Below are 25764 nucleotides of genomic sequence, written 5' to 3'. Positions count from 1 at the left end.
TTCTGGGTTGGAGTCCTGCTCTGTGTGGAGTTTGCATGTTCTCCCCGTGTCTGCGTGGGTTCTCTCCGGGTTCTCCGGGTTTAATCCCACCTCCAAAAACATGCGCTTCAGGTTAATCAGCCGTTCCCAGTTGACGCTATCATGTTTGTCTGTCTCTTTGTGACCCTGTGGTGCACTGGTGTCACGCCTGGAGTTTCCCCTGCCTCACGACCTCAGTCAGCCGGGACAGGCTCCAGCCCACCGCGACCCGCCAAAGCGGATGAATCGGTTGACGATGAATGAAAGAATGAATAATGATTGAATTTTTCATAAAAACCATTCTCCTTATTTTATTGTCCAATGCTACATAATTCAGCTACTTTATTACATAGTAACAGTGCGCTTGTAAATCAAAACACACACGTGTTAACAGAATGTTTTACAGTGTATCTTTTGTCACGTTATGTCTGTTAGCGTTCAGAAGTCCGAGCTTTAGGAAGGCCCTGAAGGCAGCATAGCTCTTCGTGGGAGTGTTGACTGAAGTGCCTGTGAAGTTTGCTGTTAGCGGTTTTGTAACTTCTGGACGGGACAAACGTGAGTCCAGGAGTTTTATTGAGGATGTGAACGAGTTAACAGTGAGTCAGAAAGATGGGGAAACGGATAATGACGTCGGCACGGTGATTTCCTTTATTTCGCAGGTCAATCGGTTAACTTTGCTGTTTTGGAGGTAACTTGACATGTAGCTGCTCACAGTCAGCGATGCGCACAGTGTGAACAGCAACTCCTGCACTCCGTGGACCAACCTAGAGTTATTTATCATTTAGAGACTTCACTCAGGTGTTTCTGTGGCAAAATGTTAGAAAAGTTATCACGGTATTCCACCGCAGAGGACAGACGTTTTCAAAGAAGGAGATGGTGGACTTCCGCAACGGTAGCTGTGATCTTCGTGGGCTTGTTCGCCTCGGCTTGCTGGGCAGAGGAGCCGTCCTGTCACGGAGCCTACGACCTCTACTTTGTCCTGGACAAGTAAGTCCGTCAAACAAGAGTTTCAGGCCGACCCTTGACACAAACATGGACATGATAACGTCTGCAAATCTTCCAATGCAGTAGGGAGGGAGTCAGGGAGGATAGGAGCCCACCACGAGGCAGGGGCGGCGGGGGGAGACATCCTATTCTGTGACCCCGTTTGGGACATTTTTGACAAGACAATAAATGTACCCAGATCCGTTATATTTGGGGTGATAACTCATGATATGGGGATTGGCACGTGGTTGTAAAGGCTAAGAGAAGGTTTCCATGGTGATGGAGTTAGGTGGTATGTCAAGAGATGCGTGATAATTCATGTCGGATAGAAAATCTTTGGTGTCAGGAAGCCTTTGGTGGATTGACCCCCACAGAGTTGAGAGTGTGTCTATCCTGGGCAGCAGCATTCACACACTGGTGGTGGTGGTGGTGGTGGTGGTGGGTGGTGGTGGTGGTGGGTGGTGGTGGTGGTGGGTGGTGGTGGTGGTGGTGGTGGGTGGTGGTGGTGGGTGGTGGTGGTGGTGGGTGGTGGTGGTGGTGGTGGTGGTGGGTGGTGGTGGTGGTGGGTGGTGGTGGTGGTGGGTGGTGGTGGGTGGTGGTGGTGGGTGGTGGTGGTGGTGGGTGGTGGTGGTGGTGGTGGTGGTGGGTGGTGGTGGTGGTGGTGGTGGTGGGTGGTGGGTGGTGGTGGGTGGTGGTGGTGGTGGGTGGTGGTGGTGGTGGGTGGTGGTGGTGGTGGTGGTGGTGGGTGGTGGGTGGTGGTGGGTGGTGGTGGTGGTGGGTGGTGGTGGTGGTGGTGGTGGTGGTGGTGGTGGTGGGTGGTGGTGGTGGTGGTGGTGGTGGTGGTGATGGTGGTGGTGGTGGTGGTTGGTGGTGGTGGTGGTGGTGGTGGTGGTGGTGGTGGTGGTGGTGGCTGATGATCCTGGAGAAACCAGTGAATTATAAAGATGATAAATATTAAAACTGAGTAAAACTAGTAAAATATAGTAAAATAAAACTGGGTGATGATGAGGAGATGAAGGGGGTGCAATTAAATGATAAGAGGATGTAATCCTTCAAATAGACAGTAGCAAGATGATAGACTGTCAATGAAGGATTGTGGCTACACTATTGGATAAATAAAAAACCCCATCAAAAAACATCACAAGAAATGTTAAATGCTAATAAAAAATGGTGCGATACTTAACTGACCCCATTGCCATACATATCAACACGTTTGTGATGAACTGGGATGAACTGTGTTGGACCTCGCTGATGCCTTCAAGGCCGAATAGGAATAAAACTTTCTTGCCAGGTTATGCAATATAGAGGAACGTTTGGAAGCGCAAGAGCAAAGTGATTTACAGTGGCCGAGTGCCCATCAACATGCTGAGGTTTTCCAAGTTTTCATGAGGTTTTCATTTATTAATACAACTAAAAAACAAACAAACTTTTGTTACATATTACACCTTTGTGTCCCAAAAATGACAAACCGTCACCAACATTTGTATTTGTATTATTTAAAGTATGGACACATCAAAGGTGTGCTGTATCAGTCTCTTATGGATGAACTTAGTGGATCTGGTGCATTTGTAGTTTGAATAATAGCTTCTGATAGAGGACTGAGGTCTGTCTCTGATTGGCTGGACTCCTGTAAATCCCAGTGTTTGTGTTGGAGAAAGAACCTTCTCTGTCAAACCTCCAGGAGCTAAAGAAGTTTAGTCATGAAACTTTTTACCCTTTTTCTAACACCTTACTTCTTTCTTCATCTACGGACTTTTAACCAAACCTTAAACACGCCATGTATTGTTTTCTTTTTTAATCACATGCAGTCATGTGCTTTGAGCCTGTATTGTTATCCTGGAATGACACATACAGTATTCTGCGTGTCTCAGGGTTTTGAGTATGACAAAGGAAGAAAGGCATTTTGTCACATATTCCTCCTTCACAACAAAAAAGTGCTTAAGACTTTAAAATTCTACATTTTGCGATGTTGGCACCAATAAATTACATCAACGCCAAAGCAAAGTTCTTAATCATCTTTGAAAAATCCTGTTGGGGAAAGAAAGGGGGAAGAATCTCACACTGTGGGTGTCTTTTTTTGTAGAACTGCCACTGACATAAACTTAGAGATATTTCTCAGCTGTTTTCTGCTCAGCAGAAAGGTTTACAGCTTTGATGGAAGCTGTTTTCAATCCTTACCGCCCCTGTCTTGGAAACGTGCCTTTACTCAGGGCTGTTGGTTGAAACACTGCTCCCCTGACCTATTTCGAAAGCTTTATCTGAATTATAATATTACAAGATGATGACTGAGAGTATTGACACAATGTTGACCAAGAATATAGATAAAATATTTGAGATATGACAGGTAGAGTGTTCTGCTCTTTAAAATTTTAAGTTGGGTTCTGCTTGTCGTGTTTTTGATTCACAAACGTGATATCCATCGTTTTAAATGCAAATAAATTAGTATGAAGGTATAGCTACTTCTGAAGTCTTATTATGGAAAGAAAGTTCTCTGATCAGTTATCTCTGATCGTGCTCGTTCACATCTGAAGCTGACCTGTGCAACTCGACTCCATCCACAGCTGGCATTTGGCAGCAACAATCCCAAATACTACTATTTCTACCACTACTACTACCACTACTACTACTGTTACTACTGTTTCATTGTCTGTGTGTGGTGTTATCATACCATCAAGGAAAACAATGTGATTTTGTGGTTATGATGCTCAAATTAAGACATTTAAGAAAAAAAAAACTTAATCAAAAAGTAAGAATAATAAGCTCACAATTTAGAGTTGTTAATGTAATGCACATTTCTGACTCTATTATTAAAATTCTGATTTGAGTCTATAGGGTTGATCACATCAGACGTCATTTTCCTTTGCCCAAAAACTGAATCGTGACCTGTTAACCCTTTCTAACGCTGATGCTCCATTACTGTCAGAGCGGTGGAAGCTACCTTTAGCCATGCAGCGGCATCTCCCGTCTGCTGTGTGACCTTGTCTGTTGGCAGCAGGGAAGAGAGAGGCGGTATGAAAGATGAGCTTCCTAATGGTCAACGTCTTCTATTTTATGTTCTCCACACATACATTGAATAGTAATTATTGGTTTAATTACCTCTTTGTCGTTACTGCAAGGGCACATTTTACACACTTGTGTTCACTGTGGTCAGGTCAGCTTACTGAGGAGTGACAGAAAAAACGGCTGCAGGCTGACACCCACCCAACATAGTTTTGTCCTTGGTTCCAGTAAGAAATGTATGCATTGTTTTTAATGTTAAAACTCAGCTAGTGCATAAAGGAATTAATTATGTCACTACAAGTACTGTAGTTTATTACCTCCACCTCCACCTGACGATTCCCGGTCATCACAGCAGGGTCATTACTGAGATGTTTCTACTCATATTTTGTGAAATTCCATCATACCAGCAAACTAGGTTTAAATAATGAAGTTCACTTTAATGTTAAACGGTTGTAACAGCCGCTCCTGCTACATAATACAGAGGTGTTATCAGTACAATCATCCAACCGGCTGCTGTTAATGTCTGACTGTGGTTGTGGTACAAAGCTCAAATACTATGCAGTATCTATCTTGCCAGTGCTGAGCCTGCTACCACTGATGAGCTGTAACGTGATTTGTTTTCTTGTTTCAGGTCTGGAAGTGTCTCCACTGACTGGTTTGAGATTTACTCTTTTGTGAAGAACCTCACTGACAGATTTGTGAGGTGAGTGCAAAGTTCCTCAAGTCACGATCAAACATTTTTTGGAACCCAGTCTCAGGATTTCTCCCATCTTTCTAAATCAGAGGAACACAAATTGATATTAATCGCCCCAAATTCAGACCTGTACATATTTGGTTAAAAAACATATGACATGTGACATACAGTAACTACAGTAGTCATTTTAAGATGAATTGTCTCCTATGTGAGATATTTAGCATGTCTTCTAAGTCAGGGGTCCCCAACCCCCAGACCTCAGACCGGTACAGGTCCGTGGGTCAGTTGATATCAGGCCGCACTGAAAGAAAAAATTATTTACATTATTTCAGTTTTTTTTTTTTATTTTGGAGTCTGAAAAATGTTTTATTTTGAAAAATTACCCCATTCTCTTTTTTTTTTTGTCTTGTCTGCATGTATTCTCATAGTTTGACCTTTTATGAGATCAATGCTTATTTTTGTCTTGCAGTAAAATCTTTTATATATTTTGATGTGTGCTTGTGACCGTCACCAGTCCTCTCTGGGAACTAAATTGTCAGTCTTTATTAGAATTTCCTATTGTGAGCCAGACAGGTAAGTGCTGCACCTCTCAGAGTTAAGGGGGAAAGCAAAAGGAGACAGGGACGGTAAACACAAATAAGTTAGTGAATAGACGGGCAGTGCTGTTGGAGTGAAAAAGGTTTAGGCTGTTTTATCATATCTGAGAACTGATACCTTAATACCAATGTTATAAAACACCAGATTAGTGGAGGTCCTGACAGTATAGAATAGACCACCAGAGGAAACCAGTGTAGGAGGACGATACAGGGCATAAGACTGATGTCTGAAGAGAGACTCATCACATTCTGACGGGACCCAATGGTTCTCAATAATTGGACTTGACAGTAGCTGGGGAGCCCAGAGCCAACATGCATGTGTGATGGAAACCAATTGTCTGTTACATCCGCCTATGTTAGTGGTCCCCAGCCACTAGGTCGTGACCCGGGACATTAGGTACCGGGCGGCACAGAAAGTTTGACTTTCTTCTTTTTATTGATTACCAGTCTAAAGGTGTTTTATTTTGAAAAGTGACATCTGTGCAAAATGACACGCAGACGAATGCGTGCATCTGTCCCGCTTGACAGGTCTCGGTCACGTGACAGGTTATCAGCCATCACCCCTAAATTAAGTGCCCAAATCTGCCTCAGGGTTCTGGATTAAAGTCATGGCAGATTATCCTGAGATCGCCCCAAAAAGTATCGAAAACCTTGCTTCCATTTCCAGCCTCCTGTCTTTGTGAAGCGGGATTTTCTGCAGTGACCATAAAGAAAACCAAACTGCGGAGTCGACTAGGTGTCCGGAACACACATCAGGTGTCATTGTCTCCCGTTACCCCTAGATCAGCGGTCCCCAACCACTAATTCTCATTATTGTAATTATTATTATTTGATTGACTTGTTCACCCTGTGATTGGAAATGATCAGTATTTCTCCTACGCTGAATGCACTGATTGTAAATCGCTATATTTAAAAAACAACAACTCATCAGTGCAGTCACTTGAGTTTTTAATATAATTATTTCTTAAATTCATTTTGTTTACAGAGATTTTGATTATTAATTTATGAAAAAAGGTTGTTTATTGTCTGTTGATGTTTGTATTTTACATAAAACCAATGTGGATGATTTATTATTACACAGCTGTACTGGCATCATCAATGATTATCGAGCAAATGAAGGCCGGTCCTTGAAAATATTGGCTTAGATGAAACCGGTCCGTGGCACAAAAAAGATTGGGGACCGCTGTTCTAAGTGATATCTACAGTGCACATTTCACATTTATTTAACTTTACAATGCTTCTTTTAGGAGACAGACATCTATAATTAAAGCTCACACTATGTTAACTGCAGCTTGTGGCAAACATTTCAAGCACTTCCCACCTCTGAAACAATCTCTTCAAATTGCCAAATCAATGGCATCCTTTTTACACATAATTCATTAAAAAGATGAAAGCAGAGGAACAGGATTGAAACGCTCAGCTTGCATAATGTTTGAGTCAAACTGTGCCTGCCAGCACAGTACAGACGGTAGCGACCCAGCCAGAATGAAGTGGTTGGTTGAAGAAAATAGCAAAGGCACCAGGTGGGAGTGGGTGGCAGAGAGGAGCAGTCTTCTGGGCTGTGAGAATGGCCATTTGCACCGGGGGGTCCGGCTCCACACTTATCCCCTGCTTCCACCACAGAACGGCTGACAGGCAGACAATGTACAGTAAAGCAAAAGAACACTGGAAGGCTACGAGCACAATCTGCTAAACAATGCTCACTCACCAAGAGCTCTTCTGTTACGCCATGTGGAGCAAACTGGACTACTTCATCAACTCCCCACCCAATGTCTCTAAAGAAAAAAAAATCCCACCGACACTTTCTGAAATGTCCTTGGCATCAGCGCCGCTTTGTCCGTAGTCTTTCTTAGAAACAGAGAGGTAACACATGCAGGCAAATCTCCACTGAGATCCTTAAGTTCGATGTGAAGTCACCTCCCACGGTTTATCCTCTGTGACTTAACCATGGTTAGTGTGGGTCCACATATGACTGAAACTTGTAGACAGGATGCGGATGTATACGACTGCTACTGCTCCCTGCCAAATTCGTCCGTGTGGCTTAAAGATTGTGCTATGTTTGCGGGGGAGGATCGCGACTGGGGCATGTGTCATGTGGGTGAGAAGTATCAGCACCTCTCCTTATGCTCCAAAGGCTTCAGATCTGTGACGCAAACAGTTGTGTGCTTAATTTTCTGAAGTTTAATTCTCCGTCTGTGGGATGGCGTCCATGTGCTTGGTGATTGTAGCAGAGCTGGGAGGTGACGGAGTACATTCACTTCAGCAGCACTTCAGTGCTGTACTTGGTTGAATAGTTCAGTATTTCTTGAATGTCGGTGTTGCTGGGTGCCCAAAGAGGAGCTCAGATAGTCCGACGTTCCAGTGTTGTTTGTTGATTTTCAATCTAAAATCCATAAAGTTAACATGTGCAGGAATGATTGGAATTATCTTGGAGAGCCTGAGCGAACACATCGCTCTTCAGCTGCAGGAGTTGAATACACATTTAATGTTTAGACTTGTAGAGATGTGATTACGTTGTTGTAACAGAATCATCAAATTCCAGGTTATCCTTTTTATAGGATACATTGAGTAAGAAATTATTATTATTAGAAGTTTTTACTATGAATTGAGACATCACTGAATCTGTTTCATTATGGCACCATCTGAGAAATATAATCATGTGAGAGAAGCTGATAGGATAATGTTACGAGTTTTTTTCCGCATACCTTAATAAACGACCCTGTTTCATCTTCAAATTGACTTATCTTCAGGAAATGTTGATTTGTAGAGGAAAACATCTAAATGTATGTAGATGTATTGAAAAGATGTTTGACGAAGAAATTATTATTTTTTTTTCCGAGTAGTGCATGGCTGCAGTGTTCATTTTATTTTATCAAAATAGTTAAATAGCACTTAAAACATTGGTCACATTACACTCAAATTATCTTGTCTTGTATAAAAAGAGTCTTTCAGTGTGTTTTCATGTCTTACATTTCTACATTGACTTTTATTCGTATTGGTGTATTTTTCCTTTGGGGCATTTTATTCGTTTTTGCTCATTTTGGTATAAAATTATAAAACACACAAAAGAATGTTTTTAGTCATACATTCAACTTTATTTCTGTCCTTGATTTTGCTCAGTTTTATTAGTACAGTTCCCTTTATATTTATCTGTACTATTATTCTTCTAATGTTTACATTTATTTCCTGTTACTGTTTTTTTGATTTTGAATATCTCTTTTTAGATCTTTGGGATATATTTGTAAATGTTATTATTTACGATCACATTTTCGGGTCCAACTTTAAGTTCTTCACTTCTGTGTTGATTTACCCCCCAACAATTAATTTCCACATGAAGCAGCTGTTAGCATTTAGCATCTCTAGCTGTTGATGAAGCAGCGAGTCTGCTGTAGTGTGACAGCAGGTCAATGAATGTAAACAGTACAGGCTGTACAGAGGAGACGGTCTGATGCCACATTCAGTGGTCAGAGACACATCACAGTGTTCAGTGTCATTTCACACTTCACACCCCTCTGAAGTCACAGGTACAAAGTATATATTTGTTTAGCAGGATGTGTGTGTGTGTGTGTGTGTGTGTGTGTGTCTGTGTGTGTGTGTGTGTGTGTGTGTGTGTGTGTGTGTGTGTGTGTGTGTGTGTGTGTGTGTGTGTGTGTGTGTGTGTGCTTGTGTGTGAGTCATCACCATAACATGCTTCCTGTCTGAGAATTGATTAATCACTTCCTTCAGCCCCACATAAGCTGTTTCAAGTCGTATACTAATATTAGTAGACAATAATAGAGTCTGTTTGGTTAATTATTTATGCTTTGTGAAAAGTAACATTTATAGCCACCTCAGTATTTTACGTGTCATGTTGTGTGTGGGTGTTTGACAAAGGGGATCGGGTGGAAGGGAGCAGAAAACCGGAATTAAATTGGAGTTTGATACTCAGAAATTTAATAATGATAATATTTGCTTATTTATTCATTTATTGTGTTTGTGTTTTGTTTCATCTTCAGCCCCAGCATGAGAGTCTCATTCATTGTGTTCTCAGGCAGAGCAACAGTCCTTCTGCCTCTGACAGGAGACAGGTATTGAACTCCGACATTAACTTCACCTAATATTTGTGAACTTTATGATTTATATGTCAGACCACCTAAAATTATGAGATGATATACATTTATAACAGTTTAAAGTATTGTAACTTCTTATTTTAGCATGTCACTGTCTGTTTGATCTGTGTAAGAACTGCACCATGGATTTTTATGATTTTTGCATTATTTGGATGATGTATCTCAGTTTCTCAGTGAGATTATTAGGTTAACCACAAACAGACATTTGTGCTTTAAAAATCTTTAATATCTTTCAGTTGATTTTCAAGAAAACATTTAAAGTATTTTCCACACTATAAGACACACCTAAAACCCTTTAATTTTCTCAAAAACCGAGAGTGCGCCTTATAATCCAGTGTGCCTTAATTGTGAAAAATTTTTTGTAAATAGGCCATTCGTTGAAGGTGCGCCTTATAGTCCAGTGCACCTTATAGTGCTGAAAGTACTGTATATTATAATGTAAATGCTTTTAGTGAGCATTATATAATGAGATTCCAAGATGAAAAAAAATGTATTGTGAAACGTATTTTTTCCTGTGTTGAGCTGGCGTCTCAACCGGGGTATAATCTGCATCTGGCTCATGGCCAGCTGAGTTAGGCTCCAGCAGACCTGTGAACCGCAAGGCAGATAAGCGGCTATAGAGGAGATGACTGCATTTGTCTTGTCAACAAAAAATATGTATGAATGGTTGGATGAAACTAATTTTTTCTTTTCATTCTGTTTTGGAAAATAAACCCCTTGAATGAATAAGGAATTATTTATTAACATTTGTACACAGGAATAAAGCTGATGAACCATACAATGAAGTTATGGGAAAGAGTAGTTGAAGCTAGACTAAAGGCAGAAGTGAACATTTGTGAGCAGCAGTATGGTTTCATGCCAAAAAAGAGTACTACAGATGCAGTATTTGCTTTGAGGATGTTGATAGAGAAGTACAGAGAAGGCCAGAGGGAGCTGCATTGTGTTTTTGTGGATCTGGAAAAAGCTTATGACAGGGTGCCCAGAGAGGAACTGTGGTATTGTATGAGGAAGTCTGGAGTGGCAGAGAAGTATGTTAGAGTGGTGCTGGATGTGTATGAGGACTGTAAGACAGTGGTGAGGTGTGCTGTAGATGTGACAGAGGAGTTCAAGGTGGAGGTGGGACTGCATCAGGGATCAGCTCTGTGCCCCTTCATACTTAGAGAAAGTATGAAAATATATTCAGCATTAGAAAAGAAAATTTTTGTCATTATTTTGTTCAGGCCACCGTTGATAAAAAGTTTACAAACAATAGCGGCTCAATTCCTGCTGGATCTCTAAACCCAAAATAATACTAAAGCATTAATTTGTGGGTTCTTGTTCCTTACAGTCGGTTAGGGCATGACTGCAGAATTTTTCATATAGACATGTACGAATCTTTACCATGCAGAGAAAATCTCAACCCTTAATTTTGTGTGTTTTTAGATATGAGATAGAAGAAGGTCTGCGGCGGCTGCATGATGTGAAACCAGCAGGAGAAACATACATGCATGAGGGAATTAAAGAGGTCAGTTTACCTGCTATTATGAATCCATTTACAGAGCAGAGGGTTTTAAAAAATATTCACTTTGTCTTTAAATGTGATGAAATATTTCTCATTCATCTTTCAACTCAAGGCCTCGGCTCAGATTCGTGCACAAACGACCAAGTCCTCCAGCATCATCCTGGCTCTGACAGACGGGAAGCTTGAGGTTTACATTCATGAGCTCACAGTGAAACAGGTCAGAGTCATGTTGTCAACGGATTTTCACAATGTGGAATATTTATTAATTTACACAATTTGACATCCTGCGTGAACTCAGGTCCTTCTGTTCACTCAGCATGTTGTGCATCATCTACACTCTTGTTTGATCTGCAGGCTGATGAGGCGAGGAAATATGGTGCTCGTGTTTACTGTGTGGGTATTAAGGACTTTGATGAGCAGCAGGTAAGAGCTTCACTTCACTGAATACTGAATATGTGCTGAACGATTACATTTTATACAAAGCGGTTCCGTGTTGGAATCCTGTCAAGGACGTTAAACACATGTAATGAGATTTTACCTGTATGGATAATCCACATGTTTAAGGGGTATTATAATTAAGCACGTTCAATTCTCACGACGTCACAGATAATCTGTCTGTACGATGAAATCAGCAGCTTTGATCACAACAATAACCTTATGTTAGGATACTTTCTTATTTCTTGGTTTCTTCTTTGCTGTAGTGAGAGTTGCTTTTTTAGGACAAGAATTGTGATATTTTGAGCTTTACTGGAAATTAAATAGTGTTTTAACTGTTTGGCTGTTGGACGTTTGATGATTAGTGGTAGCTAATCTTGCATGCTGTAGAAGATGTACTTCACAATCACCTCATGACACACTTATAAATATTTAATAAATGAAACTAAATCTGAAATCTGGAGTGCTGGACTATTTTCATATCAAAGAATGGCTGTTACATTCACGTGCTTGCCAAATGAGTTCATGCTGATGAAGCCTCACTGCAAGATAAATCTGTATTTCACAATACACCAGAATATCAAGTGTGGTGTGTGGTGGCTTTCTGTACTCATACACTTGTAGTGGTGAATTTTACATGGAGGCGAACTGAAGGGGAAATTGAAGTTCTACACTGTAGGTTAATTAAAACGTGATACAGGTACTCCTCAACATACGAACACAGTTGGTTCTGACAGGTTGTTTGTAAGTTGAATTGTTTGTAAGTCGTAATTTATTAAAATTTAAATATGTAATCAACATTTGAGTTAATTTAAATGCTATTACTGATTAAGATTTTGCTCCTTATAATTTAATTGTTGAGGAAAAGAAGAAGAAAATTCTTTAAGAAACTCTTGATTAATTTTTTTAAGTACATTCAACAACAGCCAGAGTCAGATATTGATGTTGACGAGCCACTGTATGATACTGTAGAATCAAGGAAGAGGGGGATTTATTGTTGGTGAGAGGCATTTATTGTTGGGAGGCAGAGTTGTGGTCAGAGAGATGGTCACCACTACTTCACTAGCCACCGCTAGCCTTTGCTTTATCATCCCTGATAAACAGTAAAGTGTCCAAGGTAGGACGCGTGACGCTCTGCGATGCTCAGAGACAACTGTGGCTGTGGTGTTGTCTTGCGCTGTAGAACAGGACAGTGTGCATTGTGAAGTTTTAGTCAGATGAAACATATGCTTTTATATTGAAGAGAAAAAACTGCACTTCTGCTGTGAGTGACAAAGACAAAGCTACTCATGGGGTAAACGTGGAGAAGATGTGCACAGGATAAAATGAAGTCTCCCTTCCGAAACCAGAAGGTGTCCTGTTTTTTAAGAAAACCCCAGAAACTCCATAACACAGCATCAGTACGGCTACATGACAACACATGAGAACAAGAGGAGGAGATGAATGTTTGAGATGCATGAACGCAGCGGTGCTGCTCAGCAGGATTTGTGGCATAAAGGGGTACTGCAGTACGTCAGTCGGATATGGCAGCACGCGTTTACTCGTATCTCCGAATGTTCGTAAGTTGAGGATTACCTGTGTTTCATTGGCTTGACACCACTACCAAGGTGGTGTTTTTGTTGTTATTGATGGGGAATCAATAGTGGGACAGATATTAACAATAAATATAGTAATAGGTCTGTCTGATGTGGTTTTCTTTTGAGGTTATATCGGTTATTTATTGTCCTTTAGAGAGAAAAACATAATCCTCATTATCAGTTTACTTCATTATACAGTTTCTGATACACATTATACACTTCTGACTTCATGTTAGTGTGGGTCAATTGTGTGAAATGTATTGATGTGTTGTGTTTTTTGGAAGCTCAGTAAATAATGGCTTGTTTAAAAAGATGTTTCTGGGCCTATTAGTCTGTCCTGAGAACACAAATGAGTTTTGTTACTTAAAGTGTAAAATATCGTCAATCAGCCAATTCCCCACACATTTCCTGATAAAAATCACAATATAGCAAATTCTCCAGCAGACACACACACACACACACACGGAGTGTAGCTTCAGTGTTGGATATTCTTCACACTTGGATTAACCAGTAGGGTCGTGTAACCAGAAATCTGTGCAACACTGATGTGCAGGGTTTTTTGACTTTAAATCTGGCATGCATGCTGTTGTACAGTAAGTAGAAGCTGCAGATTTGCATCATTAAATTACTGATGGATTTACTTTCGGTAATGTGCTGTTGGCACAATTTATCAATAAATCAAATTTACCATAGAAAAGTCCATCAATATTTCATAAACTGATGTAAGACGCTCTGAAATGCACCAAAATCACAATCTCTCCATCTAATGTCAGCGATGTCTGGAGCTTTCTTTGTCAAACATAGTGGCCTGTTCCTGTTAACTATTGTTATCACCACCCTGTAATAATTAAGTCAAAATCCAAAGGCATTATTGAGTCCCAGTTTGTGCTGCAATGAAAGTGTTTGCCACAGTCATGCCATCTGCTACGTCTCCTCCTGCCCGTGATATGAAGGGAAAGACAGTGTTCAGTCATAAAGAGGAAAACAGAAAAGAAGAATGCAGCATTAAAGCAGTACTTCTTGTTTGCTAAACTCCTTTGTGTTACCCACAGCTTGCTGATATTGCGGACAACAAGGACCAAGTTTTTCCTGTCAAAGATGGCTTCCATGCACTCAAAGGCATCGTCAATTCTGTAAGTTTTACCAGTTTGTATTGGTGTGAGCTTGTTTGTTTTTGGAGTTTGATTTGCCTCATCTTTATGGTTGATGTGGATGATAATCAGGCATAATTTTCTTTAATTCACAAAAATAAGGTGGGGTCACAACTGGAAACCGCTTGTATTTCATTTGAGATAAATGAAGATGGTGACAAGTTCCAAGTTAATGATACATGTGGTTGGATAAAAATGTTTTGTGCATTGTCTTTATCACAAATTAAAGCTTCTCACCTCAGAGAACTTCCTGTTAAATTGTATCAAAACTGTCTGTGGGAAAAACCGCTTGCTGTATCCTCAGTTGTTGATGGAGAAGGAAATGCCTGAAGCACTCTGTAATAAATTAGACATGGGAGCAGTTTGGCAGTTCGTCCCTGTCCATCTGACATCCTCTTCACAATGTTTTATTGTGTTGAGAGACTGAACTATGTGCCGCAGCAGCACTTCAATGCAATTAATGCTTTAAATTTTTTTTTTTTTTTTTTTAATTTTCAAGAAAGCCAACCGGAGCATCAAACGAACCTTGTCAGTGCTGCAATCAGTCAATACCTGTCAGAGAAAAAGCCCCTTCAACAGTGTTTACATGAAGTTTCTCATGCCGTCTCCTCATCCTCTGCCAGCCAATTAGTGATACTTTCCATTTGCTGCAGCTTCCAGCCGAAGTGCTGTCAGCCAAGGTGGAGGTTTGTGTGGCAGCAGTTTTATATGAATCTGAGCGTGGAGCACCGCGGGGCTCGCTGACCCGAGCCGGACTTACATCTGAGTTTGATTCAGCAAGGCCAACAGTGTTTAGGGGATTTTTCAGATGTGCATCTGGAAAGACGTAAAAGCCAAAGGGTGTGTCTTGTTTCTGTTGCGTACGACAACTATGGATGATTACGTTTCCTTTCACGTGGCTGTAAAGTAAAGGGGGGGGGGCTCCAACAGTTGTGATCAGTCACGACAGTTATGATCAGAGTATCTTGTATTCCATTTTTAAAATCCACCTCATGTTTATTTGAAATAATCTACACAGACTATAATTGATGTCCTGAAATGTATGCATAATATACTGTATATTTAAATTTAAATTGGGCATGTGGGGGCTCTAAAAGGAGTCTGGATGATGCACCTTGTATAGCATAAGCAAAAAAATTATTTAAAAAAATAAATGAAATAATGCAAAATTCATGTAATGGTTGGTGGATCATTATAAAATATTTGCAACCAAGGCTGCAGCCCAAAAAAGGAACATGCTCTTTTTTCAACACTGATTGGAAACACATTGTAAATATGTTTGTACTTAACAAAGACCTTTTATCCAGAGAGTAGCATCCATGAGCTCCTTCTCTCCATAAGAGTCATTTATATATTTTTATGACAACAACTGTTTTACAGCCAACTTAACACTGTCCAGCACTGCAAGAGGAAAGTTCGTGGTAGGGCTGAGCACCGTGAAGCTCCAGGCATGTAAATGAATTATAGAGCATTCTTCTCTGATTAGTAATAGTACTGGATTCTGAAGTCGCTGGCCTCCTCACTGCTCTGCTGGATTTAGAAAATTTGAGATCATCTGTCTTTGCAGCCTTTTTGTTTGCTGCCTCTGTGACTGGTATGACAAAACTCACAGAGAGAGACTCAGGAAGTTGTGCTTTCACACCCTCTGACACAATTTTCTCCCTTAAAAAACAAAACAGCAAATACACTGGGCCTTTGTTGTCTGACCTGTGGGAAATTGAATTCCATTGCTACTACCGTACCTACAGAACTGAACCGTACATAGTAAGGCAGACTCCAGGATTCTCCATTTGTTGTCTCAGGAGGCATTTCTGTTGTCAGACAGAAATGTTCTCACTTAATTTAATTATTTCCCCCAAAATGACCAAACCACCCTCATCTTTTCAGAAACCCCACCCCTTACAACACTAGCTGAGATATTTGGATGAGTATGGATAGTTGGATGACTGCCTCCTTTTCCCTCTGCAGCCTGTAAATGTTTGTCACAAGATCCCAGAGAAATGAAAAGCTGCTTCAGTGTTCAGCTCTCAAAGGTTATATTATATTTCCAAATCAGTGAGGACCTCGCCTGCTGATTTTTTTTAACCTTGTGACCCAACAAGGTTAAATTAAATTACTCAATTTGCCATTGGTCCTCTGCAGGGTAATATATTTTGATTCATTTTAAGAGTAAGGGATACTTTTTTGAATGGCACATCGGAGTGGTCACATTTTAGTGATCACATTCATCAGGTCGTTCCGTCATCTGAAGCTATCAATTTTGTTTTATTTTCATTTTTACCCCCTTTTTTTCTTAAGCACTGCCAAGGAAATAATTAAATGGGGAAAATTGTGGCACAGAGGAACAGCAGCAGACCCTTTTTCTGGCCAGCTGTCATTTACAACCCTCTCCCCCTTCAATGACTCCATATCAAACCATCACATTTAATAAGACTGCTGTAAACACTTCTCTCTTCCTCTCCTCAGATGGAAGTTTCACCCAACATCAAATGAAGGGTTCAAGTGTCCTATGTTGCCATTAATATGCTCCTTTTTACTGACTATGTTCTGGGATTTGCATAGTTTGTCCTTTGTTGATTTATTGAATCATGGGCGTTTGTGGAGCTCCATGACAGTGATCTCACATAGGCCTCTTTATATGATAATGCAGGATCCCAGTGGTTTTTAATAGAACTGAGAAATGTAATAGTCTCGCATAATTTTCCCATAAAAGCTAACACAGCTGCCGTTTCTCCTCGCCTCGGATATTCTTCGCTCTCCTTTAGCTGCCAGGCCCCGATCAGGAATGAGACGCTTCTCAGGTGTTACACACTAATCTGTTTTCTAAAGTTGACAAAGCCGATAAAGGCCGAGAGTTGATGTATTTATTCTTGGCCTTCAAGTGATAATGTACCCATTAAATGTTTTTCTCGTCCTCCAGATATTAAAGCGGTCGTGCACAGAGATCCTGAGTGTGGAGCCATCCAGTGTCTGCGTGAACGGTGAGTGATCCACCCCGCAGTCGCCCGGAGCGCTGCACAGATTCTATCACTATTTTCGCTGCTTGTTTACCGAACTAATGACATCAGTCAAGAGATATTGTAAAGATGTCTCAGCTTCCATTCAGTGGTGATGTAGCTTGTTTCCTTAGAGACGAGAAATAGATCAATATTGGCTTTTGAAATCCACCGCTTAAACTGTCCACCTCTTTTATGGTTGATTTGTAAACCTTTTAGCTTGTGTGCCCCCACCCTTCATCCCTGGTTAAGGCATGGGTGTGATCCCCAGTTGTGTAAAAAATGTCCGTCCGTCTGTCCGTCCGATCATCCGTCCATCCATCTATCCATCCATCCATCCATCCAGTTGATTACAGCCGTAATTGACTAGTTTGACTAGTTTCTTACTCTCCCTTTTTGTATGTATCACAATCGTATATTTCCGTTTAAGATATACTTAGTACTCAATTATTAAACTTGTTATTTCAGGATCTTTGTGTTGCAGAAGCCTTGCAGGCCTGAGAAAAACAGGCAAAAACCCCATAACTCCATGTATGTTCTCTTCCATTCTTATCTCCCATGTGTTTACATTCCACAGAGTCCTTTGACATTGTCCTCAGAGGAAACGGCTTCACAGGCGGCCGCAGCAATGAGGGCGTCGTCTGCAGCTTCATAGTGGATCAGCAGACCATCAGTAAGTGGTGGATATTTAAACTAGTGGTAAATAAAGGACACCATGCATTCAGTTGGTTACATTTACAGAACTACAAGGCCTGACTAACATCAGGCTCTTTTCGCTGGAACTGCAGCTAAATATGTTCATGCAACACAGCTCTGGTGTTTAACTGATTAATTGATATCCTCAATGAAAAAGGAAGCGTCCAAAGAGCTTCCATTTCCAAGCATGTCCAACTTGGAAAAAACTCTGGGAAAGGCGTAGAATATTTGGTAAAAATTGTACATCCCATCTAGCCTGGGAATACTTTAGGATCCTCAGTTAGAAGCAATGAAAAGACTGGACACAGTAAACAGAGGTCAAATAAATGCTAATATATCACAAATCAGACTAATGGGACTGAATCTGAAAATCTAAAGTCTAAAAAATCAGTACTAGTCTAATAACGACACAATGAGTGAGTATTGATAACATTCAGAGATATAGCCATCATTAACTGAGGGTTTACTGACTTCATCTGCGTGGGATTTGGATCTAAAACTTGTCACTATTATAAATTAATTGTGTATTGTAATATAATATATAACATATCATAATATAATATAATATATAATATAATATATTTAAATACTGTATATTAAAAAATAAGATCAAAACATTGCTGAACAAACTGCCGCCTGCTGCTGTCTGTTATCTTAGAGCAGCTCTATCTATGTGACTGAAGCTCGGCAGAAGAGAGGAGGGTATGTAGGTTGCTGTGCGTCTTATTTTGAGCTTGCAGTCTGTTCTGCTGAGAAATCCTTTTTCAGGAAGCAAACGCGATTTGGCACCAAAAGCCAATCATTTCAAGCTCTCATTTGGCCAAGGGATCTTTCGATGACTGCCAATGAAAACACTTCCCTCTATGACAAGTTATTTCTGATTTTCAACATTTCAACTTGACTAAAACGCAAGCATATTTTTTTTTATTTAAAAAAGAACTTCATGAGAACCAGGAAGTGGCCATTAGCAGATGTCTTCCTGTTAGTCCTTTCTCAGTTTAGGCTGTCTCACATTCGCCCACTTGGGGCTATTTATTCCCTGATTGGCTTTTGCATGTGTTCTGTCCAGACCTTTATAACAGTAGGGCACCTTATAATTATGGACAGGCATCAAGGCAGCTATGAAACACACACCCCATATGTGGAACAGATGCTACAGTCTTCTCAATCATCAACCATTAGGAGCCCTGAGCAGATGAGCAAAAAACAAAGATCAATAATCCATGCCTGGAGATGGTTCAGGCCTCTGTCAAACTCTATCTCTGTCACACACACACACACACACACACACACACACACACACACACACACACACACACACACACACACACACACACACACACACACACACACACTGTTATTATAATAATATTATTTATATATTATTATAATATTATTTATATATTTATACTATAATATATTGTTTCATGGTCTCATTTAACTCATTAGCTGTCCAGTGCTGATAGACTAATAGCACATAAGAAGATCTGTTTTACTGACAATGTCATGTGTGATAATTATTAATGAATCATCCAAGAAGCTTATTTAACACAGTTTCGTCTTAATTCTGTTTCTTACAGATAATAAGCCGAGTGTTGTGCGAAATGATTATTTGCTGTGTCCTGCACCAAAGCTCTATGAAGTCGGACAGTAAGTATGCTGAGGGGTTTCTGATGATGGGGGGTTGCTGGTGAGGCATGCTGGTGCTGAGTGTGGTGCAGACTTCATTCTATCTTAAAACACCATCAGCCAGCAGGTAGGGTCAGTTATGGAGTGTACTGCTGATGTTGGCAGTACCCTTTGACTATCACCAAATGTCTACATATATGCATAGCAACTTATTGCAGAGTTTGATCACACAGAATTTAAATTGCTTATTTTTCTTAGTTTTGATGTGGACATAATTGCTGCTAATGAAAGACAATTTCAGCATATTTATACAAGAATGATCAACTGACCCATTAAAGCTGTTAACATGTAGTTTCATGAATTATAATTTCTGCTTTGTGGTGGCCTAAGCTTTCTTATCATCACCAGATAAAGCAATAGTGTAAGTATGACTGTTTTTTTGTATGATTTAATCACACACTCAGAAATAAAGTGTCAAGACAAAAAATCAAGTAAAAGTAAATGCAAATTATACTTTAAAATTTATTTATTTTTTACTCTATAATCAAGAGTTACATTCATGAAAAGCAAGTTTGTCACGTTAACAATGTGCTGCACAGTAAATAAAAATACAAATAAATAAACTAGTTATCTCAAACTTTTCTAGAAACAACTGAGATATGTTTAAGTTTTGATCTGCATGTGGACAGAAGGAAATGTGTGAAGCGTTAATGAAAGGTGTTTCTCTCTGTGAACTCTCCTATCAATGTCGTCTATAAATGGGAGCATCTAAATAGATCAAATATTTTCTCTTGTGAAACCAATTGTTTCCAAAGTGACAAAAAGAAAAATAGAAATAGACTAATAGGAGTTAGTCATACCCTGTTGCTTAAGCAACACACACACACACACACACACACACACACACACACACACACACACACACACACACACACACACACACACACACACACACACACACACACACACTTCCTCTTTGCGTTTTCAACATCAGCAGTCTTTATTTTACGCTGCCCTCCTTTCTGTTGTTTCTTAGTGTACTCACCATGTTTCAGCCCTCTTTGTATCACTTGTTCTAACATGCATATTCTTCATTTCCGTTCCTTTTTATTTTGCTTGGATTTTGTGCATATAAACAACTCTTTAATCTTAAAATCAGCTGTATGTTAAAACAGTCGATGAAGGGATGAAGAGTTTATCGTAGCATAAAGACACAGTAAACATTGTAGACGGAGTCTGTCAGAAAAACACCCCATACATACAACCCAAAGATTTAAGTGAAAACAGTGTAAATATGGATTTATTCCCGGCTGTGTAGCTATTGTTTGATTTTAACGTCATCTCTCATAATCCCAAACCATAACAGATGATCGCTAAGGCATTCTAGATGCAACAACAGATTTTAATGTCCTCCATGAATGCAATCCAATCAAAAATGTATGATTACGAGTGCCGCTGGCTCCTGAAGGTCTTTTAGCTTTAAAACAGATTATGTATCTTATAATGATGGTGATTCCGTAACTATTCCAAATCTACTTGAACCTCACCTCAGATAATCCCCTCATGTTAACGCCCATACTGCTCAGGACGGCTTGTTTTTCTGTCAGATACTGGTAATGCTGACAAAGGAATGTGGGTTTCTGAGGACAAATAAAATATGAAGTTAGAGATGCACTGATGTTTTAAAATTCTAATTTCCTGGTGTTAATGCATAAATGATTTAATGGCTTGGACAAAGATGTATAGATCAATTATTTAATACATATTGCACACTCTTACACCAAAAAATGTTTGCATATGTAGGTATATGTATATGTATATGTATGCACAGCTTGTGCACAGCTGAAAGTAGTCCAGTTTTCCAGTTTTTTGCATACTCTAATGTTAGGTGAAAACATCTGATGTATGAATGGGAACGTAGGCCAACGAAAGCAAGAGCAGTTATTTTTATAGTTGTGTTTTTTACAAATTTGTCCCTGAGAGTAAATACTTTGTTTTGTGTATCATCAATCATATCATAGATCTCACACCAGAAATCACCCTAATGAAGACAAGACAGCCCAAAAGCTCAGTGAATATAACATAATATAAATTAGCTACTTCATCAAGTCTGTCCAAATACAACACAATTTATTCATTCATTTTATATGTATCTCAGTCCATGCTACAAATCATGACACATGAAAAAAATAATAATTAATCAGATTTCTTTTCAAGCAGGCTTCCATTCTGTATCTTCATTTTGTAGTACAGAAATATTCACACACCGAGTGAAGATTTTAATTGATTTTTGTGAAGTTGAGACACGACTGGTCTTACAGTAACAGTTGCTGTAGAAATTCACCTTTTTTCCAGATAGGAATCAAATTGGAATAGGAATCAATCAAGAAGCCGATGCCTTTCAACAGAGTCACCAAGGATGTAATAAAAAGATTACCTTGAGTGAGTACATCTGTAAAACACAGGCCTACGTCTCCTGCTATGACCTGATAGGTTCGGCGCTGATGCTGATACTACGCGCTCGCCATTTGCAAAAGGCCTGCTTAATTAACTCTTGGCTTTCGATAGTGACCCATTAAGCAGTTAGCTGGTACGGGCGGTGAGTAAACACATCTGCTGGAGGGGCTTTAAAAGGATGTGTGACAGATGCAGCCATTCCCTTTTCCACGCTCTCTATTTAAATAATTCACCATGCACTGACAATCCCTGCACCCAGGACCACCTGCATGGAACAACGGAGCCCAGAAACTTCCGTCTCCGTCCATCTGTCTACTTCTGCTCCATCACAACTCCCGAAGCACAAGGTGGTCCCTTAACATGACTCTGAGCTGGAGAAGAATTTTCTTTTCTCCCTTTTTCCCCTTTTCAACCATGTTTTGTTACACTTGAGGCCTCCTCCTTGGCAAGAGCAGCTTTGATTGCCAGGGAAAATATTCCAGATCCAGCACTCATCCAAGTTGAGGTGCTCAGCTGCAGCTTCCTGTCCCACTGGGAACTGCGAGCATGCAGCTCTACATCTCGCTTAGATGTCCAGGAATCACAGTGTCCTCAGTTGGTCATCAAACTGTGTGGGAACACTCACATTGAAGGCATCATCTGCGATGACAGCTGTGACATCAGGCTTGAAATACTGGCATCTGTGAAGCTCTTCGTTCCCCTCTGCCCACCCCCTTTCCCCGTTGTGTATCCCCGTTTGGAGACCCAGCAAACCCTCCGCTGGGCCAGCGATCGTGGGTTAAGTGGCTCCACTCTTGCAGCAACATGTCCTCACCTGGTGTTTTCACAATAACGGCGGAGGACAAAAAATAACTGAGAGGAGAGTCGACACCTGCGTTACAAAGCAGGTACAGTAGCTGGTCAATAATTCAAGCAGGCCGTCCCAGGGCTCTTGCTTGCAGCAACATTACTCCATCTGCTCCAGTGGGGTCATGAATATGTTTATGATAGACCAGTCTTGCTGTTTGACTGTTCTCTGTTCAGACATGTCAGATAATGCTGTGACTTCCTGTCACATGATTAAGCTGGAATTGGCTGGCTGCGTGATTGAAGTATGCAGTACTTTTTCTTCCCCTTTTTGCGCTGGAAAACAACAAGCGCTGAACTGAAAAATATAAAATTCACAAAACTCTCCTTGCATTCACTTGATTGTGACAGACATCCTTTAAATCCAACACGATCAGTGTAAAAACTGAAGAGTTGTTTGGTTCTGGATAAAAATGTATTTGGCTTTATAAGCATCCTGATATAATACTGTGAGACATTTATCACATATTCATTTTTTAACCTGAAAGTTATAATTGTTTCAGCGATTTCCATAATTTTCAGCTTCGCCACTTGAAATAATTTCACTCCTGCTTGATGCTACTCCTTCAATATATATTTAATATGACCAGTTTATTCTCAAATTTTTAATGGAAATCTGTCTAATTTGGAATTCTAAAGCTCGGTGTAACTTTAATGTAATTTTATCATTACAACATCATGTCTTTATTTATCAAACTCAGTGCAACGTAGGAACATCTTTTTATCTGGTACTCAGGCTTCATGATGTGAAGCCGGGGGACTTCATCTCTCCAGTTTCCTGCCCTTGGTCAGAACTCCTGCCACACAAAGTCACACAGAGTGATAACTCCACGATGCCAAGTGACAGGCGGTGCATATGTTCTGCTTTTAATTATTCAGCCTTCTCAATTTTCACATGTTTAAGAAAAGTTTGAAAGCCATTAGCGTCATCATTGTCAGCCACTCCAGCTGTATCACATCACCAAAGCTTAGCGTCAGAGCGAGATTACTTTAGGACAGATTACAGCGAGCCAGGGGACAAAGTTTTTCTGCTGTGGAGCCTGAGATCTGCATCACAAAGAAGCTTTCTGCTGTCTGTGTCACTTACTACCAACATTTGCTTCATTCCTCTGCCTCGTGACAATCGCCCCTCTCATCATTTATTCAATTAGACATAAGCATTGGCCCACCAAGCAGCTGAACTGCTCTCCTCACTCGTTGGCTTTGACAGTGGAAAAGTTAATGGTGGCATCATCGTCTTACCTTTTTTTTCTTTGTTTTTGCTGTTTTTCTCTTGTTTTCTTCCTCTTTTGGATGTGAGTTTCTGTTCAACACTCATAGATCACCATGTGAGATGTGATTTAGAACATGCAGTCCTTTTGTTAATATTCCTGAAAACACAGGATGAAAAAAGACAAGAGCTTTAATGTCTTATGCTTCTGTACCAGAGCAGGTTCTTCCTACTCAACAGTAACCCATTAAATTGGCATCAGTGTCTCAGGGCCTCGTTGACTATGGTTGGATTGTGGTGTATTAAGGATGTCCAGTGATGTCAGGGGAGTGTATGTGTGTGTGTGGGGGAGGCATTCATCTAACTCGCTTGGGAGCTTTCCTCCTTCACACACTGGAGTCCACACCTCCAGCTTGATTAACAACCTGTGCAACATTATCACGGATTGAGGGTGTCAGCTAAATTAGCCTCTCCCTTCACCCATTCAGCACAAGCACTTAGTTAACATGCAAGCACCTGGCGTGGCTGAAGCGTTGAGACACGCAGTGTTTCACTCATCCGCATCTGACACAGAGAAGTGTTTTCTGATTGAAGCAAACTGGCCAACACTCGAAATCTGTAGAATGAATTTTATTAATAAAATGTTTTGTCAAGGATCTTTCATCGCTCATTCAAACCCCTAAACATTAGTCAATCCTACATTTTTAAAAAAAAATTCACACTCATATGGAGTCACTGGAGGTTTGTAATGCTTACATAATATTTTATTGAATATTTTTATCATGTGAGTGTTGGTTGCCTGAATTTGGGGTCTCCTTTTGCAGACCGTTTTTTTTTCCTTTTTTTTTGTTCTTTTTTTTGTTTAATTTGGTCCTTTGGGATGTTCTCTAGCAGTGACGACAGATGGGTTTTTGCTATGAAAGGAGTGATAGGTGGCTGCTGGTGATTACTCTGTAGTCCAAATATTATATAAAGATAACATAAGTTTAAAATCTGTTCTGAATACTACCCTCCCTGTCTATTTTGTGAATTTAGGGCCTTGTGCTAAACCACCCTTCATAGTTAAAGATGAAATGATATTAATATAACAGACCTTTCTTAAACATGGTGGATCCACATTTTATATTGAATAAGACAAAATTGAATAACAAAAACACATAAAAAGAGACGAGTGCAGGCATTAATAAGTTGAGTGGCAAACTGCGTCTGCTTCTAAAGTTCCACGAATTGCCTTTTTTAAATATTTAGCATTGGTAAATTAGGAAAGGTGCAAAGGAGTCAGTTTAGAATATTTAGAATACACTGCATAGTAATGGACACATGGTCTGGTTGCTCATCTGTTCTGAACCACAGGAGAATTGGCGGCCCAAGGCTCTGCCTGAGGCGAGATCCAAAGCACAGCAAAGAGCGCTCTTGTTATTATTCTGCAGCCTAAGTTTTCATGCAGACCCCCTCTGTATGCTACCACACACTCACAGCTGGCCCTCTTCTTTTTCTCGCACTCCTTTTTCTTTTTTTTTTGTTTTGGACAGAGGATTTCAAGCGTTACGCTCGTTCCATATTCCGAGTTCTCGTTAAACCTGTGGTAATTGGATTGGTCGTATTAGACATATGGAAATTGCAGTGCCGTTCATCATTATGGTTTTAATTGTGTCCACTTTGGATTTGCATTTTTCTTCATCTTTTCTTCAAACTAAGTCAGAGCTGTTCACAAGTCTTGCTATTTAGATGCTTAATGCACACGTATTGGATGTGGTAATTAAAAAAAATCAACCACCCCATGGTGGCCATTTTCAGTTTGTACCCATTGTTAGTGTTACTGACTTCTGGACCTTTTACTCATTTTCATCAAGATTCACATGTGA

The 25764-nt window shown here is 40.2% G+C and overlaps 1 protein-coding gene across 2 annotated transcripts in view; it reads left to right on the top strand.

Moving 5' to 3' along the window:
- The first annotated feature begins 366 nt into the window (after positions 1-366).
- Positions 367-25764, top strand: part of antxr2a (ANTXR cell adhesion molecule 2a) — an 83223-nt gene continuing 57825 nt past the window's right edge. The window contains exons 1-10 of one of the 2 annotated variants that reach the window (XM_068310370.1): positions 367-1005; positions 4634-4705; positions 9288-9359; positions 10824-10905; positions 11015-11119; positions 11257-11325; positions 13967-14047; positions 16986-17046; positions 17639-17734; positions 19338-19407. In XM_068310370.1, coding sequence (XP_068166471.1) covers positions 833-1005; positions 4634-4705; positions 9288-9359; positions 10824-10905; positions 11015-11119; positions 11257-11325; positions 13967-14047; positions 16986-17046; positions 17639-17734; positions 19338-19407 — 881 coding nt within the window. In that variant the 5' untranslated portion in view covers positions 367-832. The remainder of the gene's footprint in view (positions 1006-4633; positions 4706-9287; positions 9360-10823; positions 10906-11014; positions 11120-11256; positions 11326-13966; positions 14048-16985; positions 17047-17638; positions 17735-19337; positions 19408-25764) is intronic. The other variant, XM_068310371.1, reaches the window with a different exon arrangement.

This window comes from Antennarius striatus, chromosome 3, assembly GCF_040054535.1.
Source record: "Antennarius striatus isolate MH-2024 chromosome 3, ASM4005453v1, whole genome shotgun sequence".
NCBI classification, from domain to species: Eukaryota; Metazoa; Chordata; class Actinopteri; order Lophiiformes; family Antennariidae; genus Antennarius; species Antennarius striatus.
Note: the sequence above shows the minus strand (reverse complement) of the source record. Positions and strands in the feature narration are given on the sequence as shown.